This window comes from Mytilus trossulus, unplaced genomic scaffold (assembly GCF_036588685.1).
Source record: "Mytilus trossulus isolate FHL-02 unplaced genomic scaffold, PNRI_Mtr1.1.1.hap1 h1tg000233l__unscaffolded, whole genome shotgun sequence".
NCBI lineage: Eukaryota > Metazoa > Mollusca > Bivalvia > Mytilida > Mytilidae > Mytilus > Mytilus trossulus.
Window position 1 is genome coordinate 696,630 of NW_026963314.1, and position 16,996 is coordinate 713,625.

Genomic DNA, 16,996 nt, shown 5'->3' on the forward strand with positions numbered 1-16,996 from the left:
TTGAAGATCCATTAGTGGTCTTCTGTTGTTGTCTGATCTATGGTCGAGTTGTTGTCATTTTGACTCATTTCCCATTTCCTTTATCAATTTTATTTTATTTGTTCATTGTTGAAGGCCGTACGGTGACCTGTAGTTGTTAATGTGTGTGTCATTTTGGTTTCTTGTGGAGAGTTGTCTCATTAGCAATCATAACACATCCTCTTTTTTTATATATACTCCCCTATTTTCTAAATATGAACACACGAATACACTTAAAAAATGTCATACAGTTTAATATATTAAATAGAACTTCTAATAGCTTAATCTGTTGTTTGTCGTCAAGTGGCCAATATGTCATGCCTATTCAGTACGAGAACAAATGTGCAGTCTATATTGAATGTAAGTTTTTTTCAGGATGAAAAAAAAGAAATGAAATGAAAACCAGCGTACCCGTCAATGAGACAGCAACCCAACTACACAATACAATTATTAATATGTTTCGATTGTATTTAAAACCAACACATTCGTATAGAATATTTGTTTCGAATACCAAAATAATGCTGACGCGTATGACTTAAATAAAAAAGTTCTCTTAAACAATATATAAATGGTTTTAAAGGATATCATGCACTATAATTATAATTTTGTTTTCTTCTTCAAACATCACACAGTTAGTTGAAGTGTATTAAAGAACAACACATCTTTACAGCATTAATTTACATTCCCATAAAAAGTTGATTTTTTATCACACATAAAGCGTTGAGCACATCAAACCTCTACATAACAAATGTGTTAATATTGTCTTTAACCTAAATACGGAATACAACTGTACAGATCTTGACAATCAATTAAAAAAGGTAGATAGTAAATAAAACAAAAGTAAACAGAAGGTTTTTTTTGGATGACGAAATACACAAACAGATCCGAGTCAGTCTAAAAGATTTATTCATGTTTATTTCTACTGATGTTTGACGTCAAAAAGAAAAATATCCCCATCATTACAAACAAGCAGACTATTTTCTTTTTTGTCAAAATAAATTCCATACGGCTGATGCAATCTATCTGATTTAGTTAGAAGTTCTCTATGATGTTTCCCGTCATCTGATACAACTACTACAGTTTCTTTAATATGATCAGTCACATAAATATTCCCCTCATTATCTGTTGTCATATGACGTAAATCTTGAAGTTCATCCTTTTTAAACTTCCACATTACTTTTCCTTCTAACGAGCAGCAGTATATTGATGTATCGTCTACACAGACCAACCTGTATCTGTCTACTGTAATGTCGTAGATATAGTCTGAAGGTACCGGTATAGTACGTATTACTTTACCTGTCAGGTCCATCACATGTATTATACTCATACCAATAACAACGTACAGGTTATTATCATTGTATGATATTCCGTAGCAGTTACCACTGGTGTTGATTGTACTGGTGATAGAACGTGTAGATATATTTATTATCTGTATGGTTCTGTCATCACAGGACACTGCTACAGTATTACTATCTATCTCTGTTATATATTGTGGTGTATAGGACAGAGGAATGTGATGGATATCATTACCGTCTAAATTACAAATAATAAGTCCTTTATGGAGTAAGTCGCATAACACTAATGTATTGCCTATTTTTTTACAGCTAGAAATGATCGAATCTGTTGACTGTTTCTGTTTTAAATTAGTCTGTTGACGCAAATTGACAGAAACAGGAAGGTTGGTTTTGACAGGTGTTTGATCCTGAGCTTCTTCTTTGTTTGGTTTATTTTCTGAAATAAATAATCAAGTATCAAATTGGTTATTTCAACAAGCGGTTACCTTATTTATAATGCAGTTTACAAAAAAATATTACTAAAAAGGATTTAATTTATAATTCAGTTTACCACTAAGAGTGACTGAAAGTTGTTACATTTCTTATGTTTTGCAAACTATATATACGGAGCACCTGAGATCACCCCTAGTTTTTGGTGGGGTTCGTGTTGTTTATTCTTTAGTTTTCTATGTTGTGTCATGTGTACTATTGTTTTTCTGTTTGTCTTTTTCATTTTTAGCCATGGCGTTGTCAGTTTGTTTTAGATTTACGAGTTTGACTGTCCCTTTGGTATCTTTCGTCCCTCTTTTACAAGATTGAAAACTCATTTAACTTTTATATCAAGCTCCGAATTATCAGACCACACAATATAAATTAAGAAAAATTAAAAATTGATATAAAGGTAAGATATTAAAATACAGTTCCATCATCTACCGTATAGCGGGTTATTTTCGCGGGTGTAAAATTTCGCGATTTTCATTGAACAAGGTATACGAAATATTTTGGCGGTTATTATTTTGGCGGATTAAAAACTTTTATTAATACCTTTATATGAACACTTTTAATTTGGCGGAATTTATTTTGGCGATTAAGTTCTGTCCGCGAAAATAAGCGAAAATTTGCACCCCGCGAAAATAACCCGCTATACGGTATTATCTAGTCTATATAGCTAACAGTAGGAATATATATCTGTTTCATGCTACCTTTAAATCATGCGCTAGACAAAAGATAAATCTATTCATAGGCTACATTACACTAATCACGAGTTTTGGGGCTCCTCCTTTATAAATTTTACACAGACGTGTCGCTGGATCCCTGTTTCGTATGTCTCATAATATATCAATGGGTTGTAGTTTTAACACGGTAAAAGTAAACTGCTCAATAATTTTGATCTTTCGATTAGATATTTAAATATGCTGTGTTTGCTTTTAAATAAATAACTTCAATATATGAAAAGAGGCGTTTTCGAAATCCCAGCTGCAGTTATCCAAATGTTTAAACACCCCTGGTCCTAATTGCCATAAACTTTATAAAACATTTGTTGTTTTTGTACAGAGATGATACGAATTAAATGTTCATCCTATTTTTCCCACAGCTCTAATGGTAGAGGTAGTTTGAGAAAACTTGTCAAAATTCCTAAAGTAGAAACACATCAGCGATGTTGTTTTACAATATGAATTTGAATTGTCTCGTTCAAGTACTTTCATTTTAAATGCATTCTAAGTAATTTCTCGTCTTGAAAATGAATGAAATATTTGGCACTGAACGTAAAGCAAACAATAATGAAACAATCTATCGTTCATGAGCTTACACTTCAGACAACGGTTTCTTTTTATTTTTATGAACTAGGGGGAACATGAATATAATGTCAATATAATATGAATATAATGTCAAGTTATAGCTAGGCACAAAATGTCTTTTGGTTACTGAATGGAGCAAGTTTTGAAAGGGAGCTCCCTTTCTAACCAAGATAGAATCGGTTCAAATCTCTCCGTTTAACATGTTGAAGCGCCTATGTTTGGCTTCAATGGTATGTTCGGTTTTGTAGGATGTATAAATACGCATCCACGTCCAACCAGATTTTTGAGGCAGAATATATTGACCCCTGAAGGACAATGACACTTTCTGCAGTTTTATATTAAAACGGTTTCGGTGATCTATTTCTAATTCGAAGCACTTCTTTTGACTCTGTCACATGTCATTGTTGTGTGGATTTCAAACTCATTAGTTCCAAAATTGTGCTCTTTCGTGTGTTTATGTAATCAATTAATCTTTGTCATTAAATCTTATGTTATGTAGTAATACCTAATTGATATCATCTATGCCAATTTTCGGCTGAATGGAATGTTTAATTACGCAATTCTGTAAAGGAGAGTCCAACTTTCTGCCTATATCCAACAAACTTTTATTTCATGAAATAATTGCCACTTAATGTTAAGCTAGTACTAATTGAGGAATCAATCATATTTCCGTAAATTGATTGTTTGTTGCTTACCGTCCAATTGTAAATGATTTCTGCATGTTCTTGACGATATCAGTTAACAGTAAATATTGGTAGTTCCGGGATAGAAGTCTGGTAAATTTTGACTGCAATTGATTGTGAATTGGAAAGTGACAGAATATATTGATGTGCAAAAGACAATTTTCTCACCCCGCTTTAGAGGTATTGCGAAGGTTCCAACGTAAAAGAAAATACTGTGAAAGTACTTTTATTCGTGGGGTACCAATTTTCGTGGTTTTCGTGGATGACTTTATCCACGAATTTAAGTGTCCAACGAAATAAAACAACCAATAAGCAAATCAAGACATGGGGAGATCCCCGTCGATAGGTTTGAATACTGATATGATCTAGAGAATATATTGAATAACGCCAAATCTAAGAATTCTTTAATAGCAGTCATAGAACTACAACCGCATGCATAATTATACCCATTTAATCTTTAATACCTAAACTGTACAACTTTTGATCTTTTAATTATCTCACAAATATTTTTGATCGATAAAAGTCAGATTTCCAGTATTGATATGCTAGTATGATAAAGTGTTTATTTTATATCCTCGTAGTTCTCGTACATATGGGAAATTATAATTTCATGCTGGGTTTGATTTTGATAAGAATTATTTGACAATTCAAGATACGTTAATAGTATTTGTTTATGTTACTGTTTTCTTTAGGTGACATGTTTATGGCCTAATTAACGGTTCAATGGTCTTTAATCTGTTGATCACTTTATCATGAGTTAATTAGTGTCATCACTACGATTTACACGGATCAATGTTTACTTTGCATTTTCCTCAATCCAGACTAAATGTAACCTGTCTTTAATTTTAATTTTTTATTTCTAGAAAACTAAAATCCACGAATTTAAAAACCCACGAATATGTAAGTTTTCCTCAAACCACGAAAATTGATACCCACGAATTAAAGTACTTTCACAGTATGGCATTCCCTCCATGAGACATCGGATTCAACATTCCAGATCTAAACTTACGTGGCTGTGTACTTGTACATCACTCTCAACCAAGGGGATATCCCGCATTTTGCCAAGGTTTTATTGGCAGTTGCGGTCGGAAGAGGACCAATAGTGACCACGACGGAATGAGAACCTTAGTTTATTAGTTGTTGCACCATTGACCAACGTCGAATTTAAAACATAATTACTTTTAAATCATGACAATTCCGAAGCACCGCATACTGAGCTTGGGCTTAACATGGAGTATTGGTGTCAGCCCAGTGAAAGTAAAATAAAAAAATAACACTTTTGGCTTTACTATTATTTCCTAATCCTTTTATCAGCTCTTTAATGCTTAGTATAAGATTGTGGACTGACGGTAAGAAGCATCACTGAAAAAAATGTTTATTGCCGAAATGCATGTGGTGCAATAAAACAATACCGTTAAAGCTGTAGTTAACAGGGAATGTTATACTATGTTGGACCGTAAGCTTAATTATTGTATAGGACAAATTCCTCTTTGCCTGGAATCTTAATTTTGTTATTAATTTCCGAATTCATCAAAAATCATTAAATGAGAATGTTTATAATATCCTTAAATTTCCATCTTTATTTCTAAAGCCGATTAAAAGAATACAAGAAATCATTGTTTTAATAACTTAAAATTTTTTTATATTCGCATCATAGCTTGAAACATTTTACATTTAATGCGAAACAACACAGATTGTCAAAAAATAGTCTATTTTAGATTTGTTATTAATCATGTTAAAACATATAGAAGAAAGATATGTTGCTACTTAATATAAACATTCGCATTTGATAAGGCTGTGTCATTTGCATATTCACAGACATTATTGTTATAATTTTACACGTTTTGCTATTGCTGGGGCCAAATAACACCATCCATCAAACCTCATTTAAATGTATGCCTTGATTATTCCTGTGTAAATTGTCTCCTTACTATAAACATCATGATAAATCTGACAGAACAAGCAACCTATGTGTAAACAATAATCAAAGGAGAGATATATTTGTGGGAACACATTAACTTAAAAAACTCTGACAGTCATCTATCAAACTAATTCTTGTCATATCCAACTAAGTTAGACATCACGTGACTTTTGTGACTTTTTTTAGCCGCCATTTTGTATTATATTTCTCCATATAAAATGCATAGATGCTTCAATAAAGTATTTTTATCTCATAAACCTGACCCGTTTTCTAAGTTTTGCAAATCAATCCTTGATATTCAAACATATTTCTATCAAACAATGTTGGTCCTATTAGTTTAATTTTTAATTAAAGTCGGTCATTTAAGACTTGTAAAAACATGCACTTTTCTCGTCATTTCTCCGTTGCCTCCATGCTAAATTACCGATACCCATGTCTACTTGTACAACAAATAAAAAAATTCCGTACATTGAAAACAAACTTTGCAAATCGATTAAGTATATTAAAACATATATCTGGCGAAAAATACTACTTAAAACAGTTTAATTTCAAGTCAAAGTCGGTCAAATATCGATTTTCGGGATTTTTCAAAATGGCGGATGCTGATATCCCATAATATGGAAATGTTGCATCAAATCAAGGATTTGTATAGTAAGACTTTCCTAGATTATATTAATATTTTCAAGCAGTTCTCTGATGTTACTGTTTTTCTTTGAAGATATTTCGATATGATTGATTTAAAAATTTCTTGATAAAAAAAATGTATTTTAAGTGTGACACGGGAACATTTATTTGACAGATATCCAGGATACACTGTTACCAGAAAGTAGTTTACAATAAAATTAAAATTAAATTTATTTCTTCTTTTTTAAAGGTGTTTTTCTGTATATTTTATCTTTCTTTAGAAATATATTTATGCATCCCTTTTAGAACAAACAATGTTTTCGTCCCATGAAAAAAAAACCAATGCCCGAAAATTAATATAGATAAATATTCTATACCTTTAAATTTCATCCCTTTACAGAACAGGTAAACTCTGACTTGGGTTGTAATGTTACATAACAATATCATGTCAGGTAGACGTGCAAACCAAAAGCAATCAGGTGACATTAACCATCGTGTGTATACATGTATTATCTTTAAATTTCGCGATTTACTAGTACAAAAGTTTTCATAAATGTACAAATAAACTTTCTCTTAATTTCCCGTTTCAAATCAGAAGTATCTATCATAAATAACTTTAAGAAAATATGAATATTATGAAAATGTCTTTAACAAAATAATTTTTGCTTCAAAGACATTCAAATATTTTTATTTTTCCATAATTATTTTAAAGAAATATTATGATTCAAATTTTAATTCAAATGGATTTTTTATTTTTATTTCATAGGAAATTCAACGATTCATATGATTAATTTTTTTTTGTAATTGTTAACAGTTAATTTATAATTATGATCATATCAATGATAAATCAAGTCAAGTGCTGACTACTGGGTTGCAATACCCTTGGGGAAATAAATCTTCACCAGCAGTGGCATCGACCCAGTGGTTGCAAATAAACACATCATAGATACCAGGATGAAAATTATATAATTACGCCAGACGCGCGTTTCGTCTCATTATAAAGAATGTTATAAATAATGATGATTGATCAGCCTAAATCACCGGGGTTTTACACTAAGATCGCACAAACTTATCAGATGGGGCTTACATGGTTAACGAAGCAAGAAAATAACTTTTTGTACAAAGGGGAAGGCTAGTTAAGACTGTTTTTTACTTGGTTTGATCTTTTCCGGCTTGTTTAACGTGCAATAACCTCAGGCGGTTGTTTAGGTGGACGAGCTTGGGATCGGCTCTTATGCTACCCAGTCCAGGCGTAAATGGATGGCGAAGGGACAAAGAGGATCCCTTTTAAAAAAAAAATCTTTCTGAGGCCTCATCACTTTGTTAGAAATTTGTACATTGTGGATATGAGAAAGGATGCCGTGGTCGTTGTTTATGGGGAAAATCGGGTCCCTCGTGCACTGTCTTGTGTGCATGTGGTTGTGACCGTGAATAAACATGTATTTTTTGGCCAAATAGTAGGAATTTTAAAAATGTTTTAGTAATTTAGTGATTTTATTTTGTTTTAATCAACCTATCCAAAACTTTACATCGAAGATATGGATTGAGGACTTACCTTTGAAATTTACGGCATATTTTTTTAACCGGAAGTGTCTAACTTTAACAATTCCAACAGAATATAATTCGTGATTTTGGGGATAACTTAAAGCCAAAAGTTTAATGACCAGCACAAAAAGCAACATTTTCTTTACATGTTGAAAAAAATTGAATATTTGAATAATAAATTGATATTTCTATGTCCGCCATTTTTGGATATTACCGGAAGTAAAGGTTTAAAAGATATGCGTCTTATACATTGTATCCATGCATGAGAAGCACTAAAGAAGGTTCCTAGACAATTTAATGATCGTAGCAATACGTTAAAACACACTTCAATTACCCTCCCTAAAACATAAGCTTATTTTATTACAATGTCCGCCATGTTGGATTTTACCGGAAGTAGGGTTCTTAAAGACATCTTATCTATATAATATACCCAAAAGTAGTAAAAAACAAAGGTGAGTACTAAATATTGTGATAGTAGCATGATAATAACACCTATTCAAAAAATTGGCTTCGATATTCGGCTGATTTAAGTATGATGTCCGCCATTTTGAATTTCACCGGGAGTACGAAATTTTTTTCCAATACTTCCCTAACTGAAATCAAAGAGTATTAGTTGAGGAAGGTCTATGTCAAATTTCATGCTTGTAGCAGGATGTGCACAATTCTGAAATATGTTTGTAGCCGCCTGACTATATTGAGTTATTACACCATCATGACCATTTACACATGTTGTAGTAACAAGAAAAAAACCGATTATAATATAAAGGTTCAAACGGAGAATATGTAAATACTCATACTACCTAGATTTTGGTCATCCTGTGTAGTGTTAATTTTCGCTCTGTCGGGAATCTCTTTAACCTGAAAAAAGAAGTTTAATTGGATACTAAAACGACATAATTACAATGTAGCTTTACTATTCATAATGTTTTACTGAACATCTAACAAGTATGATCATTGGGGAGGTTATGCAAAATTAAAACTGTAAGGTAACTAGTTGCAAATATAGTTTTTGCATCCGTATGCTCTACTGTTTTGGTGATCAGTCAGTAGTCATCAATCCGTCAATGATAAGACAAGTTCATATCACTAATCCGTCAAACTTATAATGTGAAGACTGGCTGGTCGGTGGTTGAACTTTACTTATTACTGCCTCTGGATTGATCCGTCTGCTTGGGGCTTTGTGACCACGATTATATCATTAGCCTAGCATTGCCCTAGTAGCCAGTATTTTGATAATTGCGTCCAATACGATTATTGTTTTGATTCAAATTGCTGTTATACAAATTCGGAATAATTTCAAATAAAGGAATGTATCTCCCTAGTGCTAAGCTATGTCCATTTTTTGCTTCACTATTGATTTTTGTTTTTGGTTTATCCCCCCCACCCCCTCTTTGCGTTTGTATAGGATTTTAGAAATTTAAATTGTTCAGCCTTCAACTTCAATTAACACACGTTTGTATCTAAATGCGCTTCTTGTGCAGTAAAATGAGTACCGTAAATGTTAATGTTACTACTATCCACTGAAATTATACTTTAGCTGTTGGACTTTTCGTCCCCGAGAGTATCATTTGCCTACTACAGTCATAGAAATACTGATATTGACTGATATTGTTTCATTGAAGATGCTGTTAAATAAATTTGAAATCATTTTAAATTAAGGAATGTATAATCCTCATGCAAAACTCTTTGTCCGAATTGAGCTGTACATTTGGGCCTTTTTTGTTTTATCAGCTGTTAAACGTTATATAAACAACTAATTGTTGTCTCTTTGGCACATTCCCCATTTCCATTCTCAATTTTATTATTCGGTTTTTGATTCTCAAACACAAATTGGTCTCGAGCATCATTGATTGTCGAAATGCAGATTTGGTGGAGTTGAACTGGTACCGTTATAGTTCACTTGATTTCTACAACTGGATTGAAATATCTAATGGTCTTTTAGTCCCAAAAGATATCATGAGTCCACTCGCCAGTACTTCAGATTGATTGATTAGTCATAACAGATTGCACTCTATTTATTACTACCACCGGCTCGATACATATGCTGTGTGACTTTTTGATCACGAACCGATACATCTAGTAATTTTTAAGTATACGAGAGTGTCAGTCGCCTATTTGCTAATACTGTAGATTCATTATTATTCGTTGGATACCAATTTTCGTGGATTTCGTTGGTACAGGTGAACCACGAAATTAAATATTCAAATAATGAATGACAAATTTTACAGAGGCTTGTACATGTGTATGCAGACTTCGGCAAAATCACAAAATCCAATTTCCACTAATATGCAAGATTTTATTAAACCACGAAAATTGGTACCCAAGAAATCAAATGAATCCACAGAACTTCGATACTTGCATGAAGTTACGGTTATTGTTTTATCCCAATCAGGGTTGGCAAAGTATTACCCGCCCGGGAATTCCCGGGTGGGAAAACCCGGGTTTTTCCGGACTGGACAATACTCCCAGAAATTGGTAATAGTGGGCAATACTGGGCAATATGATTTTCTATGCTTATTTTAACATTTTAACATTAAATAGTACAGACTTGGTACAGTTTCATAGTATAACAGTCATTTCTAGAAGATTGAAATGTCAATTTCATTCTCTTCTCTATTAATTCTATATATGTAGGCAGAACAGAATATTTGTACATTTAAAGATACCTTTTTAATTACCAAGCATTGTTTTAATAATCCAAACTTTGAAACATGCATTTTATTGCAGTGTTTAAGTGACTTGTTAATTTTATTTGTTATACATTCATATTGCTAAATAAACACCCTAAGGGGTCATGCCAACAAAACTTATAGAATTATAAGGGCTGATTATTGTTACATAAACAAATGTGTTATAATCTGAATAATTACTAATTAATTAGTGACATTATTTAAATGTAATTTTTCTTACAAGTACTTGTTAATTCTTAAACAATGTTAAATTAGGAGTTATATTTATTTGAAGAAAAACAAAATTTTTGCTCTATATTTACAGGTTGCCAATCTAGACAAATGCTAGACAAACAAAATAGGGTATACATATCTCATTATATGTATAACATTTGTGTTTATCACTGAATCCTCTTTAAAAATTCAGACAAGTATTTTATATTACCCAGTATTGCCCAGTAAAACCCAGTAAAACCCGGGTTTTCCCAGTATTCCCCACTGGGCTGGGCAATACTCATAAAACCCGGGTTTTTGCCAACCCTGATCCCAATGGCTGTTTCGAATTCATTTGAAATTAGGCAAAATCATGTATTTCCTTATGCACCACTAGATCTATCAATGTCAAACATACAGGCGAGTGAATGTAACCATACAATTTAATTTTTAATGAACCCATCTAGCACACGGCTATATTATACATCATTTGAAAGCTACACATCTGTACTGTCTGTTTTGCCCGGTCGGGAAAAATCGTACGGTGCAATTTCGGTAAAATGAAGATCAAAGGTCAAGGACGAATAAGTGCATATTTATAAAATATCAGCTTGATTGCATAAAATGACTTTTATGTACTAAATTCACATATGCAATCAATTTAAATTTTTAGCAAAGAGATAAACAGTCATTAATCAAATTGGTTTTTAAATATTTGAAGCGTATATTTGATAGACAGCACATGTTTACTGAAATTCGATTTAAAGTTAACAAAATGTGCGAAAACCCATTTTTTTTCTTTCTGATGCAACTGCTGATCCCTGAAATCTAAGTAAAACCCTATAATAACTATCAAAGACGTGTTTGACATCATACATTTCCTAAACTATGCTTACTTCTAATCAAACAGCAAATCATAACAACTCATGCAGGTGACCAAAATACCGCCATCTGCGAAAAAACAGCTTTTAAGCGTTTCCTCCAATTTAAACATTATTTGTGGATAATATAAGATTAAAAAAAACCAGTTCTTAAGAATCTGACAAATTTAAAGAAAAACAAGAATGTGTCCATAGTACACGGATGCCCCACTCGCACTATAATTTTCCATGTTCAGTGGACCGTGAAATTGGGGTCAAAACTTTAATTTGGAATTAAAATTAGAAAGATCATATCATAGGGAACATGTGTACTAAGTTTCAAGTAGATGTGACTTTAACCTTATCAAAAACTACCTTGACCAAAAACTTGAACATCGCACTTTCATTTTCTATGTTCAGTTGACCATGAAATTGGGGTCAAAACTATAATTTGGCATTAAAATTAGAAAGATCATATTATGGGGAACATGTGTTCTAAGGTTCAAGTGGATTGGACTTCAACTCCATCAAAAATTACCTTGACCAAAAACTTTAACCTGAAGTGGGACGAACGAACGGACGAACGAACGAACGAACGGAGACACAGACCAGAAAACATAATGCCCCTCTACTATCGTAGGTGGGGCATACAAATATGTGAAGGAATCATACTATTGCTTGAAAAAAGGAGGCAAAAGGATTGCAATCTGCAATGTAACTACCAAACTGTAATAAATATCTTTCGAATTTTCTGATTGCTTGATTTGGAGCTTCATTATAAATATTGGTGTAGTGAAAAGACCTTTTATTTATTTAATGTGACACTTAAAAAAGAAATTGAAAATTAAGACGCAAAAAAAAAGAAAATTGAAAATTCCGGCAAAGAATTAAAAAAACAGTTAACAAATTATAAAACTTGACTTCGTGATTGCTTAAATTGCTTTGTTCATTGTTTCAATTCATTTTATTCAGTGTGACAATGTTGGACTATCATTTCCGATAATGCATTGAAATTAAAAAAAACAAGCCTCAACAGATATAGTTTACTCTATCACGTATCTTGAAATCGACAGTGAGGGTTGGTTGAGAACAAGTTTCACGACAAAACAGGTGAGCATAAATCAACCCATAAAAACACTCCTTACTACCCAATTATAAACTAATCAATTCTATGTTGCAACATTATAGCAACGCCTGCATATCTATATTACTAAAGGAGGAGACCGATTTCATTGAGCCTCAGCTTCTCTAAAACAATAACAAGTTGGAAATATTTATGATAAGACAAATGAATGTAGGGTTTTGTATTTCGACGTACTGCCCGATAAATTAAATAAGACCTCTTTATCTAAACACTTGCCCAGTTGTAACGCAATTTTGCGGCATCTTCTTGTGAAGTATATATCTCCAAGTTGATATAATATTCCAGAGGTTGCTTTTACTTTTACAAGTGTCGTGATAGCGCGTAACTGTTCACAATGATGATATTAAATAAAGACAACTATAGTATACCGCCATTCAATAGTAATCAATCGATTCACTAGTAACTGAAACAAATCCGGATTACAAACCAAAACCGAGGAAAATGCATTTACTATAAGAGGAACACAACGGAATAACAGAAACACTGAACTGCTACAAAAACAAACGCTAACATAAAAGAAACAGATAATTCTATACCAACTGACATATGCCAGACTTGGTTTGGGACATTTGAAGAAGAATGGTGGTTTGAACATGGTTTTAAATCAGGGTTCAAATGCAAAATTATCCATTTGAATTTTATGGACGTCACTACGAGTTTGTTGACAATCATGAAATATCTGTTTCGCCAGATGACGAATCGACGTAACCAAAATACCGTCATATCTGCCTTGAATGTCACCTACCAAATAAGGCTTGGCACCGATGTAGGAATTACATTAACCACAAGACGTGTGTAACATGTGGAACATGATCTGCATACCCTTTGAAAGCCATGAGTTCAACCCAAATAGTTTTTTGGATTCGTGTTACTCAATGTTTAGTGTATATGTTGTGTTTTGTATACTGTTGCTTGTCATGTTCGTTTTGTTTTGCCCGGCTTTGACAGTTCGTTTTCAATTATGAGTGTGAGGTCCCTTTGGTATATTTTGTCACTCTTCAAGTAGTAAAAGTTTTGAAATATTGTAGGTCATTGTAGTTTAAGTAGCATGATAACGACTTGGTTCTATATATATTTATCACCGTGAGTAAATTAAGTTATTTTCATGGATATTTGTCTTATTGCTTAAATCTTCTTTAGTTTACTGTGAGGCGATTTTTTGCCGATTTTAATTGCTCCAAGCTAATGGCTTTAAAGTAAAATAATACCAAAGAGATAATAAACACCTAAAACCATGAATCAAATAAACTTAATTAAAACCATGAACAAAATAAAATTAAAGGCATGCAACGAGAAGAACAACAGTCCACATAACTCAGAACAGCATGAATACGAACACTGCCTAAGACAGCGAATGATCTTATGATGTCAGGAAGGGTATTCAACTTTTTATTTTTTTTAACTGCTTATCGTGTTTTACATACACCATGACCTGCATTTGTATTTTAAATGCATATGTTGAAAATACTCAAAGCATCTTTTATTCAATCAATTAAAGAGATTAAACTTCTTAAGGCATTTGATATGTCTAACACGTTCTCAAACTAAATAAGTAGAAGCAGCATTATATTTAGTTCGTTTACATACCGCTTTAGACAATCAAGTGTTTCTAAACAAGGTAATTCATTTCAATGGTGCCTAATGTCGCAAGGTCATGTTTGGATTTAAAAATAATTATAAAAGTAAAAAAGTTTGAATTCGTCAAAAACATATTTTTACCTCAGTTAGCTCGTATATATTCTTTAGAACTTTAAATCCCCCTTATTTTATTATGGAAAATCATTCTCCCTGATATTGACAACTAGCGATGTGCTACCTTAACGTAGAATTACAAAATTATCGATATTTGCAGATGGCAGATTTTTGGTCAACTGCAAACACTTCAAAAGAATACATAAAAAATATGATGTGGTATGATTGCCAATGAGACAACTGTCCACAAGAGACCAAAATGACACAGATATTGACAACTATAGGTCACTGTACGGCCTTCAACAATGAGCAAAGCTCATACCGCATAGTCAGCTATAAAAGGCCATGATAAGACAATGTAAAACAATTCAAACGAGAAAACTAACGGCCTTATTTATATATACAAAATGAATTTATAGTTCGTTTATGTTGTACTGTTATACCACTGTCCCAAGTTGGGGGAGGATTGGGATCCCGCTAACATGTTTAACCCCGCCACATTATTTATGTATGTGCCTGTCCCAAGTCAGGAGCCTGTATCAGTGGTGGTCGTTTGTTTATGTGTTACATATTTGTTTTTCGTTCCTTTTTTTTTTTATAAATAAAGCCGTTAGTTTTCTCGTTTGAATTGTTTTACATTGTCTTATCGGAGCCTTTTATAGCTGACTATGCGGTATGAGCTTTGTTCATTGTTGAAGGCCGTATGGTGTCATTTTGGTCTCTTGTGGACAGTTGTTTCATTGGCAATCATACCACATCTTCTTTTTTATGTATACATAAATGATGATTGTGGACAAGTTTGCTCTAAATGCCTCGGTTTCAGAGACATAGGTCAAAATCTCAATTTCTATTTTAAGCCAAGGCGGCCGGGCATCTTTGTAAAATCTGCTAAGAAGATTCAGAGGAGAAGATTTTGGTAAAAAAAATGTTAAAAATTTAGTATAAAGGGCAATAAATCCTTAAGGGGTCAACTGACCATTTTGATTATGTTGATTTATTTGTAAATCTTACTTTGATAAACAATATAGCTGTTTACAGTTTATCTCTAACTATAATTATATTCAAAATATTGACCAAAAACAGCAAAATTTCCTTAAAATTACCAATTCAGGGGCAGCAACCAAACAGCAGGTTGTTAGATTCATCTGAAATTTCAGGACAGATATATCTTGACCACGATGTCAAATTGCTCTAATTGCTTTGGTTTCAGAGATATAGGCCAACATCTACAGTTTACCCCTACGTTCTATTTTAGGTCAAGGCGGCCATCTTGGTTGGTTGGCCAGGTCACCGGACACATATTTTAAACTAGACACCCCAATGATTATTTTGACCACGTTTGGTAAAATTGGGCCCAGTAGTTTCAGAGGAGAAGATTTTTGTAAAAGTTAACGACGACGGACGACAGACGATTGACACCAGTTGATGGACGCCAGTTGATGAGAAAAGCTCACTTGGCCCATCGGGCCAGGTAAGCTGAAAATAGAAACAAGAAACAATTATGGACTATCTCTACAAACCACAACCACTAAAATGCATATTTAATATTATTTATGGATATAAAACTGCCACATCACCATCCTTCCGATAATCATTATAATTATCATTGTCATTTCAACAGAGTAAAGACTGTTTACAATGTGTCCAGACAGTATCGGACTGAGTAAAGACTGTTAAAGAATCCAAATGATAAAATGATTAAACTATAAAGATTGCTTTTTAAAAACATACCTCAGTATCCATCCAAGGCGAGTATATCTGTTCAGATCGATGTGCTGTCTGATGCTGAGGACAGAAACACTCCTGGTTTTTTGTCAAAGTTTTATATTTGAAAGTATCTTTATAATAATCGCCATCACTGCATTTAAAATGGAGTTTAGAAGATATTTTCACCTGATACTTCTCTTTTATTTCCTCAATAAGTTGTTTTACTTTACTGTATATACCGCTACACATACTTCCAAATCCCTTTTGTGCGGAAAACGACACAACCTGAAGAGCAATTCTATCAGTCGACATGGTAACCAGAATCTTTTCACAAGCAGATCTATCAATGTCAAACATACAAATTCCACGATATAAAGCAGTAACATTGTCTACTTTGCTGGGCTTGTAATTTCTGATAAACCAGGCAGATAGATGGTTAAAGAAAGATGGTGGAAGAAATTTAAATTTAAAACAAAGCCAGGAAGTTCTTTTACATTTTCCGTCATTAATGCCAAATTTTGCACAAACATCGTTAAACGTAGATGCCGGCATCATGCTTGGCATTATATAATAGCTTGAGTTTTCAATTTTGACTAATATATCAAGCTTTTCCATAACTTTATTCAAACTATGTGTCTGTCCAGATATCTGAATTCCATCTTTTGAATTGAAGAGTTCTGTAATTAACGATTCGCTTATTTTACCATGTCGTTTAAACCATGTCCAGTCCTCACGGTGGTACAATTTGCTTGTTTCAACTCTATCTGAAACCAAACATCGGAAAGCATCTGATAACCACTGAGGATTTAAAATGATCAAATCCCGAATATTTTCAAAGAAAATAATG

At 32.9% G+C, this 16,996-nt stretch overlaps 2 protein-coding genes across 2 annotated transcripts; both read right to left on the minus strand.

Moving 5' to 3' along the window:
* Positions 1 to 937: 937 nt before the first annotated feature.
* On the minus strand, positions 938 to 6,129 carry LOC134701157 (uncharacterized). The gene is made up of 2 exons (XM_063562300.1): positions 6,120 to 6,129; positions 938 to 1,749 (listed from the first exon to the last, which is right to left on the minus strand). The coding sequence occupies exons 1-2, from the start codon at positions 6,127 to 6,129 to the stop codon at positions 938 to 940; spliced, it is 822 nt and encodes a 273-aa protein (XP_063418370.1).
* A 2,490-nt stretch (positions 6,130 to 8,619) lies between these two features.
* Positions 8,620 to 16,716, minus strand: LOC134701191 (uncharacterized). Its single transcript, XM_063562327.1, has 2 exons — positions 16,174 to 16,716; positions 8,620 to 8,722 (listed from the first exon to the last, which is right to left on the minus strand). The coding sequence occupies exons 1-2, from the start codon at positions 16,711 to 16,713 to the stop codon at positions 8,633 to 8,635; spliced, it is 630 nt and encodes a 209-aa protein (XP_063418397.1). The 5' UTR covers positions 16,714 to 16,716; the 3' UTR covers positions 8,620 to 8,632.
* Between the last annotated feature and the right edge of the window lie 280 nt (positions 16,717 to 16,996).

What these genes read in the sequence shown, in the direction of transcription:
- LOC134701191 (XM_063562327.1), bottom strand. Translation starts at nt 16,713, where the DNA reads ATGCCAAGCATGATGCCGGCATCTACGTTTAACGATGTTTGTGCAAAA. An exon ending in CGCCTTGGATGGATACTGAG is followed by an intron (nt 8,723 to 16,173) that starts GTATGTTTTTAA and finishes TTCTTTTTTCAG; the next exon opens with GTTAAAGAGATTCCCGACAG.